General features: G+C 45.6%; 1 protein-coding gene across 1 annotated transcript in view; it reads right to left on the reverse strand.

The window, feature by feature from the left end:
- Positions 1-13,032, reverse strand: part of AR (androgen receptor) — a 239,674-nt gene that overhangs the window by 37,595 nt on the left and 189,047 nt on the right. The window contains exon 4 of the mRNA XM_081336937.1: positions 5,033-5,320. Coding sequence (XP_081193063.1) covers positions 5,033-5,320 — 288 coding nt within the window. The remainder of the gene's footprint in view (positions 1-5,032; positions 5,321-13,032) is intronic.

A 13,032-nucleotide genomic window follows, 5' to 3' on the forward strand; every position in this document is an offset into this window, starting at 1 on the left:
TAATGGCCTTCACTTTAGAATCAGCAGGGTGAATGCCGTTAGCATCAATTTGGAAACCCAGGAATTCTGTTGAAGAAACCCCAATAATATAATTGTTCTTTTTTAATTTGAGGCCTGCTTCACGAAGCCTCTGCAAGACAGCCCTGAGCCTACTGGCCAACACTTCTGGGGATCCACCTGCAATAAGAACATCATCAAAATAAGGGCAGACACCCTGAATACCCTTGAGTGTACGCTCCATGATTCCCTGAAAAATACCCGGTGCAACACTGAATCCAAACTGTAAGCGTTTAACTTTGAAAGCTCCCCTGTGAGTCACGATTGTTTGAGCCGCGGCTGTGGCCTCATCAACCGGCAATTGCTGATAGGCCTGTGTTAAATCAAGTTTAGCAAAAATAGTACCCCCTTGCAAGGAGGCTAAAATATGATTGACCACTGGGACTGGGTAAACGTGTTGCTTGAGGGCTTTATTTAGAGTGCATTTATAGTCAGCACAAATGCGAACTTCCCCGTTGGCTTTAAGTGTGGTGATTATAGGAGTTTCCCACTCCCCACCATCAACAGGCTGTAACACGCCCTGTTCTATGAGCTTATTGATTTCAGAATCAATTTTATGTTTTAAGGCAAAGGGGACCCTACGAGGCTTAACCCTGATTGGAACTACGTTGAGATCTAACTTAAATGAGATAGGCGGGCCTGTATATGTGCCTAGGATTGAATAAAAAACATCCAAATACTCCTCACATACTGACGCGAGGTCTGCAGTTTGTGTGCGGTTTATGCCAGTAATCTGAATACCTAAGGCATCAAACCAATCGAGTTCAATGAGACTTGTTCTCTGGCCCCCTACTACTATTACATCCAGGTGCCCCAAAACCCCTTTAAACTTTACCAACAAAGTGGCTTCTCCCATAACTTTAACGTATTTTGAAAATCCATTAGGATTATATCTGAGGGTCTTAGTTTGGTCCAATTGTTACTGCATGTACATACGAAGTTGAAACTGTCTTGAGAAATAATTGAAACTGCAGAGCCAGAGTCCAATTCCAACTTACATGGAACTCCTTGTAGCTCTATCATGAGCTTAAGGTTGGGTTTGATGGGGCGTTGAGCCCCGGTGCAGCATACACTTCTATGGATTCTGGAAAAACTCATACTAACTGGACCCTGGGCCCCAGTACCTCTCCTAGTCGGTTCTTCCGACTGGTGTTTGGGTGGCCGGTGTCTCTGGCGGGCTCTGCAAACGACTGTGATGTGGCCTCTCCTTCCGCAAGCTCTGCACATGGCTGATCGAAATCTGCAGTTGGTGTGAAAATGATTGCTGCTGCACCCATTACATCTCGGTAAGAGAACTGCCTTATAATTGTCCTCTCGCTGCTGGCTATTTCAGTGTTGCGCATTGGGCTGCTTTTGGAGTCGGTTGATTTCAGTTTCTTTCTCCTTGGAGAATTCTTTGGTGCATTTGGCGTCCTCACAGTGGACCGTTTCTTCAAACTTTGTCGATTTGGTGGACTGCACTGTTTGAACAGCACCCCCAGCAGCTTCGTCGGCCATCACCTCATCTTGTGCTTCAGAAAACATTAAATTTGGTCTAGCAAAGAGTCTCTGGTGAAGCATTCTGTCCCATAGGCCGCAGATGAGCCGGTCTCGTAGTCGCTCTTCTAAATTTGAAAATTTGCAAAGGCCTGCCTCAGGCCTGCTATGAACTCGGAAGCTGATTTACCTGGTTGCTGCACTCTTTGGTCAAACTTGAACTGCCAAGCCATTTCAGACATCTTGGGCTGGAAGTGCCCAGTTAGCTTCTTTCTGAGGTCTGTGTAGGAGACTGCTTTGATCGGTGTTGGCACAAAAAGGTTCTCGGCCAAATCAAAGGTTGCTGGGCCACACAAGCAGAGTAGCGTTGCAGCCTTCAGTCCTTCTTCTGCGATCTGATTGGCCCTAAGGTAGTTTTCTACTTATGATAGATATGATGGCCATTCACGTTTCACGTTGAATTCTCTCAGTTTCCCGACCTTTGGCATTCTTTTCCTGGTTCCTGCGTTCTTCCGGATCCTGCTTCCAGGCTCAGGGAATGAGTCCACTGAGCACGAGGTTGCTGGTATAGCTTGCTAGCCGACCTTGAGAGGGGGGGGGAAATGCCTTTTCCCTCCGGCGTGCACTGCCTTTCCCTCGTAGACTTCAACTCTTAATCAGCGAAGCAGAATCCCACCTTTGTCGCCACTGTTAAATAGCGGGTTCTTTGGCACAGGAATGAAGTCGCGAAGCTGAGTACAAGGTAACTCAGTTTATTTCGTGTATAAACTGTACTGGGGAAAAGGCTGCAACTAGCTGCAATATATAGTCTAGCCCCTAGGCGCCAGCCAATAGGTTTGAATCAACCATTGCCGCCTGGAGATAGCCAATTGCAGCACAGGAGACTTGTAGTCTGGGTTACTGGAGAGCCGTTAGCCGCTCCAGCAACCCACGTGGTATTCTTTAAGAGCCCAGTACATAACACTTAACATTAAGAAAACCAAGATCATGGCATCCGGCCCTCTCAATTCCTGGCAAATAGATGGGGAAGAAATGGAGGTAGTGACAGATTTTATTTTCCTGGGCTCCAAGATCACTGCAGATGGGGACTGTAGCCAAGAAATTAAAAGACGCTTGCTCCTGGGGAGGAAAGCCATGGCAAATCTAGACAGCACACTAAAAAGCAGAGACATCACCCTGCGAACAAAAGTGCGTATAGTTAAGGCTATGGTCTTCCCAGTTGCAATGTATAGCTGTGAAAGTTGGACCATAAGAAAGGCTGCGCACCAAAGAATTGAAGCCTTTGAACTATGGTGCTGGAGAAGACTCCTGCGAGTCCCTTGGACTGCAAGGCCATCAAACCGGTCAGTCCTAGAGATGATCAACCCTGACTGCTCTTTAGAAGGCTAGATCCTGAAGTTGAAACTCAAATACTTTGGCCACCTAATGAGAAGGAAGGACTCACTGGAGAAGAGCCTAATGTTGGGAAAGATTGAGGGCAATAGAAGAAGAGGACAACAGAGAATGAGGTGGCTGGATGGAGTCACTGAAGCAGTAGCCATGAGCCTAAATGGACTCCAGAAGATGGTAGAGGACAAAAGGCCTGGAGGAATGTTGTCCATGGGGTCGCGATGGGTCAGACACAACTTCGCAACTAACAACAATAACAACAAAGTTTTGGTACTGGCTTGGAGATCAAATAAAATTTAGATCACATTTATGCAGAAATACTGAAAATTCAAAAGGTTCACAAACTTTAAGCACCACTGTATTTGTGGAATTTCAATCTTCAGCTTCATAGTTATGTCTTATTAGTGCTTTTTTGTCTTGCATTTTATCCATGCATCCAGAGCAATTTAAAGAGGCATCTGGAGGCCCAGGTGTTCCCAGGGAGGAAATCCATTCTGTGACACTTCAAACTTCTCTTCATAGCACTAAAGCGTGGGCTCTCAAAGCAACAATTAAGGGGAAGAACACTTGTGGTAGTACAACCTTTTGGGGGGGGGGCGTGTGGAATTTTCAGGGCATTACACAATGCTTGTGAAGGAGAGTTGCCTAATCACAAATCGTGTCATCCCCAGTTGTCCCTTTATCTGAAATTATCTCTGCCTCCTCCCCTAAGGTCTGCTGTCCAGAATGCTTTTTCTTTTGTCTTTCCCAGCAAACCAGGTTTCCATTTAATTTGTTTAATATAGGATGTCAAAATACTGAACCCAGGTGGGTCAGGGAGTTTGATGTGAGAAGGCTTGTGGGGTCCCCATTACCTGCCCTGAGTGCCTTGTGTTCAAGACAACTCAGAGCAAGAGTCACGGGTGATGTGAGGGGTTTTGTGAGATCTCTGGGTCCTTGGAGCTTCCTGGGACAGGGTCACCTTGTGTACTTTATGCAACACAAACTGTTTCAGGTGCATCATTTGAGCCTGTTGGACAAAGATGGAACTATCAGCTGCATCTATTAAATTTTGTTTTGCTTGCAGGTAGTGCCTAAAGAAAAAAATATCTTGGAAAGAATCAGAAGACTAAGCTCTCATAGAGCAGTCTGGAATGGATCTTCTCAAGGAACATCTTGTCCTCTAAGGCCCTTCAATGTTTTGAAAAACTGGATTCTTTCATTTGTTCCATAGAATGGGTGGCATGGGATTTTTCTTCTGCTTTTCTTTTACGCTGATGGATCCCTTCTGCATGGGTTGCCTCTTGAACTGAAACCAAGTCTGTAATATCTTTTCTTCCTTTAAACATTTAAACATTTCAATTTCAAAATATTCCCTTCCATCCTAAGAAGTTCTTTATAAGTAATTACATCTTGTTTCTGCTCCACGTTTATTATTTCCTATTGCATGTCTAGGTATTGCCCATATAGGTATTTTATTATTTAATATATATTGGTACTTTTTCCAAACTTGGAACAAAGCGTTCCTTAAAATATGAATCTTAAAAATATTATCCACTTTTTTGTCATAAAATAAATACGCATGCCATCCATACAATAAATCATACCCCTCAATATTCAATATTCTTTCATTTGTTAAATTGAAGCAATCACTAATTGTTGATAACACAACTGCATCATAATATAAACTCAAATTGGGCATCTTCAAACCCCCTCTCTCACGAGTTCTGTTTCTGTTACTACAATAAAGCAATGTTCCTGTTTGAACCCTCTCGTCTTGCCTCCTGCTTCCCAAGAATCCACTACACAACAGTATCCATGCCATGTACCCTCAGTTAAGTTTCCTTGAGATAAATTCAACCCCTCGTGGACCCTTCCATGCATTTTTTGTGGTAATAATAAAGCAGGGGATTGGACTAGAAGACCTCCAACCTCCCTTCAAACTCTATTATTAGCCACCACCTTCTTCCCAGAGGTTTTTTCACTTCCAGCCTAGCCTTCAGCTCTAAGATTGCCAGGAAGTCTCTCTGACTACAACCGAGTGCTGCCATCCGAGATGCTCCCTTTGTTTAACACCTTCAGATCCTGACAGGGCTGAATGGAGCTGGGGGTACACAAACATGCTTCTCACCTGGCAAGGCTTTTGCCCATTTCACCACATGTACCAGGTGCCTCTCTCCAAGCTCATTCAAACTGGTCAGAAGGGAGCCAAAGGAGTCAGGCTGATTATTGTCATGCCCTGCACAAACCACGCCAGGCTCAATGGCTTCCAGGACATTGAGGAAGATAGGCTGGCATTCCAGGGCATCGATGTGTGTGATGGGCATTTTCGTGGCTTGCTCCTCAGTGGGGCTCGATGGCCCTGCTGTTTCCCCTTCTTCTTGCATCTTCAGGTTACCCATTTTTTTTAACTTGCGGGCTGAAAGGAAAAAAGGGTTCTGAGAAAACTTTCCATCACAGGTTGACAGTTTATAGGATGAGTGGACATATTATCAAAGGAGGAAAAGTTTATGGAAGCTTCCTTCACAATACTAAACCTGCTGCTCTTGGCTGCTGCTACTGCTACTCTGGGGAGAGACACCAGAATGGCCCGGGGGCCCCCTGAATTCCTCTGCCCAGCCTAGGCTGAGAGGTGGGCAGGACAGAATTTTAATGCAGCTCCCACTCACCCAGGGACTTGTGTAAATACAATTCAAAGAAAAGGATAAGATTCTCACTATCTCAACCAGACTTTGCACGACAACCCCGAGAGTCCAATCTTCTCCCCCAAGTATTCCACAGCGGAATACTGTGTAGGCTTGCACAAATTTGTAAGGAATATTTTTAGGGTTTACAAAAATTAATGTGTTAGGATTTGAGCAAACCATTTGGGAGTGATAGACATCACAGGGGTTGTGGTTGCCCCTAAAACGAGTGCTCCTCCTCCTGTTGTGTTTGTCGCATTTGGTATCACAAGATGGAATTGTGTTCCTCTGAATGCCTCTCAATATTCAGAATTGACTGCTGATGTTCACCATTATAATTATATGGAATTTTCCCCAATGCCCAGAGCAGCAGCATAGCCCTGGATCTCCTGCTGCAGGAACATAACGGAGATTTTTCCATTATTATACTTTTGTATTTCTGAACAATTAGATTTCTGACAACCGTTCTTGCAAGCAAAAGAGCATGTTTTATATATTTTCGATCTGATCCTACAAGACTAGTTATACTCTACAAAGTAAAGGGTAGCCATCCTTTTAATATGACAGGGGTCACTATAATCAAGGGCAAAATGGCGCACAAAGCATAAATCTTTGATGACCTACCCAGCCCCCAAATCTTGTAAAATCTCTTAGGATAATTCTCATTAATTCTGGCAGTGTATGTCATTTTTAAAAATTAAATGATGCATTTTTAAAATGTTAATTTGGAGGTTCCATGAAAGCCACTTGCAGGCTGTGCATTCTATAGCTCAGACATGTCAAACACAAGGCCCGGGGGCCGGATGCAGCCCGCAAAGTGGTTTCATGTGACCCGTGAAGCCATCCTGGAAACAGTAAGGGAACGGCCCCCGCTGTCTTGGCCCCAGCCCAGGCTGGCCAGGAGCCAATGTACAATTTCGTGGTGGTCATCTATGCTGAAATACATTCAGTCTTAGCTCTACAAGGCCATCTGGAAACAACCTGTGCCATGTTGGCACTGCCTCCTCGGCGCATGCTGGGGAGGTATCACCCTTTGTGAGGAATGAAGAAATGCACCATCGCTTGGAAGTGGCCAGCACATGGCCCTGTCTATTTCGGGCAGGCTAGGGGTTGGGCAGCATTGTGCTTCTCTTCAGATTCATGCCACCCAGCTCAACCTCTTGGCACTGTGAGAAGAGCACCCCGCTACCTGCCAAAACCGGGCAGGCTAGGGGCTGGTCAGCATTGTGCAGGTAACATCAACTCTCACGCTGCTCATGGCATCCCCTCCCATAGAGCCCACCAAGTCGGATATGTGAAGTAGGCGAGGGCCATGTGCTGGCCATTTCCAGGCAATGGTGCATTTCTTCATTCCTCACGAAGGATGACACTTCCCCAGCTGTGCTTCTTGCCTGTTTTTCTCCCTCCCTCATCTCAAATATTTTACCACCACTCTGTTCTTTGGAAGAAAGGAAGGAGAGGGAAGGTCTGAGGGAAGTCCTACCTTAGTCCTGCCCTGCTGCCCTTTCACCATCCCCTTGCCCCCTCCTCCTGGCCTATGCTGGGGGGTCTCCCTATTGCTAAGGAAGCTTTGGATACAAAGCTAGGTCTCATCACATGGAGAGGGAATGGGCCTGCCTCTTGATTTTGCCCTCGTACCCATCATAAGCAACCTGGCTAAGGAGAGCAAGCATAGCAGCAGCAGCAGCCTTGAGGAGGAGGTAAATGCAGCTGGGCACCCCCTTGGGGAAGTGGGGCTGGGCTTAGTGCCATGAGTGCTTGAGGGCTGGGCTAGGCATTTGACCTCCGCGCCACCGTCCAGTCCCCCCTCCCCATGGCCTGAGAGGAACAGTGAGGCTCTTCTGGTGGACCACGCCTTGGCACTTCCCCGGTTCCATCTCCTTCTGCCAGATACCCTCAGATCTGTCCCACTCCTGCCCAGGCCCCCGTAGGCACCCTTGACACAAATGATGTAGAGCTGGCCATACGCACTCCAGCCACGCCCACCCAGTAGGCCATGCCCACCCTGGCCACACCCAGCCGCCCCCCCGAGGGCACGCAATGCTGATGCGGCCCTCAATGAAATTGAGTTTGACACCCCTGCTCTAGCTGCTGCCCCCCGTCACAATGGAATCACAAAGGCTGGGTAAAAAGAGAGGCCGAGCTATTGCAGCAGCACAAGTGGGGTCATTGTTCCCCTTCTCCACCCCACCTTCCCCATCCCTATTCAGCTCTATGTTTCATACTATCGTTTATACCAAAGCCTCCTAATATTTCCTAATATTCAAATGGGATCGGCTTTTAGGTAACTTACATCCATTATTCCTGCCTTTGAGTGTGACAATCTGCGCTTTTCAAAACTAAACACTTTTTCTTTTAATTTCTCTTTGGAGGTTGAGTTTCTGGTTGGTGCTTTGATAACCTTTGCTCCCTTCTCTAAACTGTCAGAATTGTTCCAGTTTTTACTGGTCATGTTGCTTTTGGTATTGTGCAATTTATTAATTTTTTCCTGATATTCAAATGAAGTTGCCTTTTTAAAACAAACAAACAAACTATATCTCCCTAGACCAGGGCTTTTCAACTTTTTCACCCACTGTACCACTTTTAGGATATGGCAACATCCGAGTACCACCAGTCACCTAGCAAGGTGTCAAAAACTTGACCAAAAAAAGAGAAAAAAGTGATGAAGTACAGGTAGTCCTCGACTTACAACAGTTTGCTTAGTGACTGTTTGAAGTTACAATGGCACTGAGAAAAGTTCCCCAAGCCACAGCTGAGCAAGACACCTGCCTGCCCGCCCGGCGGCGCTCTTCCTCCTGTCCGAGGTTTTCATTGCTGTGAGCATTTCTGTTGAGGATTGGCAGTGGGCGTGGGGTGGGGGGTGTTTGGTTTTTATTCCCCCCCCCATCTGCTGGGTGGTTGCAGCAGGTTTTGGTCACTTCACATGACCCTGGGACACTGTGACCGTCATAAATATGAATCAGTTGCCAAGCATCTGAACGTAAATCACAAGACCCTGGAGATGCTGCAACATTCCAGCTGATCGGCGCTTCTTCTGGGCTCAGCAGACGTGCTGGGATCAGTGCCGAGCTCCAGCTGGAGCCTGGCGCTGATCCTGGCGCTTCCGTTGAGCCCTGACAGCCCTGAAGAAGCACCAATGAGCTGGAAAGCGGCACCGATCCTGGCACTTCCGCTGAGCCCCAACAGCCCTGCAGCTCCAGCCGTCTCTCGCTCAGGCTTGTGCGGTGCTGTCACTGGTTCAGCTCATTCCCCTCCCCCGCTACCACTTTTCTAGGATAGTCACGTACCGCCTGCCAGGTGCCAATGTACCACAGGTGGTACCCATACCACTGGTTGAAAAGCCCTGCCTTAGACAACCAGGATACTCTACTGACTTCATGGTTGTCTTCTATTTTGTCATTTCACTGAATTGCTTGCCTTTATGTGTTTTTTTTAGGATGCTGACTGGCTGTGGGATCCAAATGGTGACTGCAGAACTGGCTGTGGGTCGGACCAGGTTCCACTATTTCACAGAAGTGCTGCATTTCAGGGGTTCTGAAAGGCCTCTCAAATTCCTGACTTTATGACTCATGGAGTTCAACTCCCAGAATTCCTGAGCCAGTATAGCTGGTTCAGAAATTATGGGAGTTGAAGTCCACAAGTCATCGAACGGCCATCGTTACCCACCCCTGTCCTGAATGATAAATGAATTTGTCTGGCGCATGAATAATGCTAATGATTTTATGTGCTAGTGACACATAATAAAAACACTTTTCATCAGTAAATATGTCAAACAAATAAACCTAGTGACAGAAACTTGTATTTTTTTTAAAAAAATAAAGACTTTCCACTAGCAATTAACATTTAAATAATGTTATTTTAATGGGAAGAATGAGCTTGCCTAGTTTTGCACAATTCCTGAAACTTAGGTTCTATTGTTGAGACACCCGCCCCCAGCTCTCATTCCACATTTGTTTTCCCTCTTCAGAACAGAAACAATGGGAAACCTCAACTTGGGTCAGGCCAAGGAGCGAGCACAGACCGCGATCCAGCTTTGCAGGTGCAACCTCAGCTGGTCAAGCTTGTTCTGGGCTTTGCTTAGACAAGAGGACTGTTGGCTTGCCCAGGAGAAGGGGCAGCAATCACAATTGTAAAAACCCTGCCTTACAGAATTAAGAAAAAGAGACGTTTTTCTATGTCCTTGTATTAATTAGGCTGGTTAAATCCAGCTAGAAATGGTGGCTCTATATACCAGAGGAAGCCAGCTCGGTCAGCCCTTCCCCTGGTCTGAGCTGAGCAACTGAACAGCTTGCTGAGTCCTGAATGTTCCTCCGCTGAAGAGCTGCACTGCCAGGGAGATTTAAGCCCATCGAGGCAACCTTCAGACTTGCATCATGTTACATAGATAAGAATAAAACCCTAGGAAGTCTGTGATTATGACTTCTCTAATTCTCTGAAATGGATTGTTTCTAGCCTTTATTTTTTCATTTTCCACTCCTGGGTGTTTGCTTTAATTATTGGCTTGTTCACAACCATAAAGTCTCCAGAGCCGGATTTTGTTATTCTAGACAATAAAATGCTTTTATATCTCCCTGAAACTCTATCACCTTCTTCTCAAAAGCCAACTTGGAAGAAAATAAAATAATTAATTAGAAAAAAATGGGGAAGAGAGAGGAAAAATCCTGATTGCTTCACTTCAGCAAGAGAAGCATAAAATAGTATCTGTTGTCCTGGAGGATCTGTCTCCCTACATTAAATGATATTTATCTGAAACTTCCTTTGGCCATAATTTAAAAAATAAGCCTCCAAACATAAAAATGTCAAATCAAAGAGCATCTCAATAAATCAATTCAAAGGCTGATCTTTAATTATACCTTTGGATGATCTACAGTAAAAGCAATTAAGGGAGGTTGCTCTGTAAAAATGGGAACATGGCAATAAAAAATAAAAGTGAGTAACCTTTGAAAAACAAGAGCAAAGTGCAGCATGACATCCGTGCCATTATTTATGCAGGTTGGGATGGTGACAAGGAGAATTGCTGAACATGATCTGACTGTGTCTCGCAAGGTTCTGATAAGCTTCCCCAAGAACATTGCTGCGCTCCTCTCTTAACCTTGAGGCAGTTTTGCTTCAAGCTCCATGGTCAGCATAACAAGGCCTATCTGACACAACAGTCCCTGTTTTGACTACATGGATGGTCGCCCACAAGGGAGGCAAGGAAGATGCTATGCAACTGGAAAGATCTAACGTTCCAGAGTTGCCTGCATGGCCATTTCTGAGAGAAGCTGCAACTTCAGTCCATGTTCGGAAGCCAAGATACAAAATTTAGACATTAGAGCAGCTCTGCTCAACTTCTCATGATCTCCATGCTTCGCAAGTGCAACTTCAAGGCTTCCCAGCTAACAGGACCACTGCAAATACTGGGTGGTATTCAGTTAGTAATGATTGTGCCTTGGATAAACCTCAGTGGCCACAATGCTACCATTGAGCAAAGCATTTATTTAATGTTTTTACTTGTAGTTTGGGGAGATTCCCCATCATCCACGCCACGGTTGTCCCAAAAGTGCTTTTCAAAAGGCAACTGGACTTTGCTTTTGCTTGAGGATGTTTTGCTTCTCATCTAAGAAGCTTCTTCAGTTCTGCGAATCTCCACAGACACCTCCAGTGATGGAGCACCCACAATGTCTGGAGGCAGCCACTCCACTGGTTAATTGTTCTGACTGTCAGGAAATTTCTCCTTAATTTTAGGTTGGATCTTTCCTTGATAAGTTTCCATCCACTGCTTCTTGGCCTGCCTTCAAGTGCTTTGGAGAATAGCTTGACCACCTCTTCTCTGTGACAGCTCCTCAAGTATTTTTGAAAGAATGTTACTATCATGTTACTCCTACTCCTTCTCTTTGTTAAACTAGACACAACTAATTCCTTGAACTGTTCATCATACTATTAATCTCCAGACTCCTGATCATCTTTGTTGTTCTTCTCTGCACTCATGCTAGAGTCTCAACATTATTTTTGTATCATGGTGACTAGAAATGGATGCAGTATTCCAAGGGTGGTCTTACCAGCACAGCAGAAAGTGGTACTAACACTTCATGTGATTTGAGGATATCCCTCTGTTGATACAGCTCAGGACGGTATTCACTTTTTTGGCTGCTCAGCAATTTTAAGATGTGTGGTCTGCAAGCATGCTGGCAAGGGAATTCTGGGAGCTGAAGTCCACATATCTTAAAGTTGCTGAGATTTTGAAAAAGCCCTGCTCTACAAGTAGTGAATGCCCCATTAGGAAACGTAGAGAGCAGCCTTGCAAGTCCAGCTTGTTTCCTCTAATGCACAAGAGGTCAGTTAGTGAGAAAACATTCCAGAGTTTGGACAAACAGATTGCTATATCCAGTCTAGCCCTCTCCCCCTCCCATCAGCCCAGCTGCTCCAAAATGACAGATTCTGCTTTCTTTGGAACAAGTCCTGGTTTCCTGCTGATAATGATTGTAGCTTTGATTATGGATGGGAGAAGACAAGATGCCCTGTTTCCTCAAGAGGAGAAGGTTATTAAACTTAAACTGATGGATCAGCTCAACCACACAACACAAATAGGAGTGGGTGTGTGGGTGTATGTGTGCATGTGTGCAAATGGGAAGGAGGGAGAGAGAGAGAATATGATGTATTAGGTATTGAATATTTGGGATGTCATTAGAAACATTGGTAGGGGGAAGCGACCACTGGCACCACTCACATGTCCCACCCTCAATCTGCCCATGGAAGTACAAAACGTGCTCCAGGCTGAAAAACAAGGGTAGCCTGGTATGTTCACATTTGTCCTGCACATTGCCCAATGCAGCTGGAAACTGTGTCAGCCGTGCCTTGGGCAGAGGAGGAGGGCAGGGCAGGAATGAAGAACGATTGCAAAATCCCTCCTTGGCGCCTAAGTCCATCTGAAAGGGCAGGGATGGGCAGAGCCCTAAAAAAGCACCCTTGATCTTGAACTGGCACCACAGGATCTTTTGGCAACTGTTGGGCAGCTGCTGGGATTGGGACCCCCATTTCAAATGAAGGGCAGTCAGGCCTTCTGTTGCCTTGGAGGTAGCTAAGGAAACACAGCTCTATTCAAAATGGTTTACAACATCATGCCCACACTGTTTAACTGGAAAAACTGAGATTATTAATCCATTGTGGCTGGCAAGTTTCACAGAGACCTCTGGAAGCCTATGAGATAGGTCACACAAACAAGAAATACTCAAGGGAAGCAGAATCACATTAACAGAAACATTTCTAGATACACAGAGATACACCACCACTGGGCTAGAAACATATGCTCAGTCTTAAACTGAGGAATATTTGTATTTAGAAGTGATGAGTATAAAATCTTCTAGTCCAACCCCCTGCCCAGGCAGGAGATCCTATCCATTGCAAATGGCTGTCCGGTCTCTCCTTAAAAGCCTCCAGTGATGGAGCACCCACAACTTTGGGAAGC

The sequence above is a fragment of the Vipera berus genome (assembly GCF_964194415.1).
Source record: "Vipera berus genome assembly, chromosome: 11".
NCBI lineage: Eukaryota > Metazoa > Chordata > Lepidosauria > Squamata > Viperidae > Vipera > Vipera berus.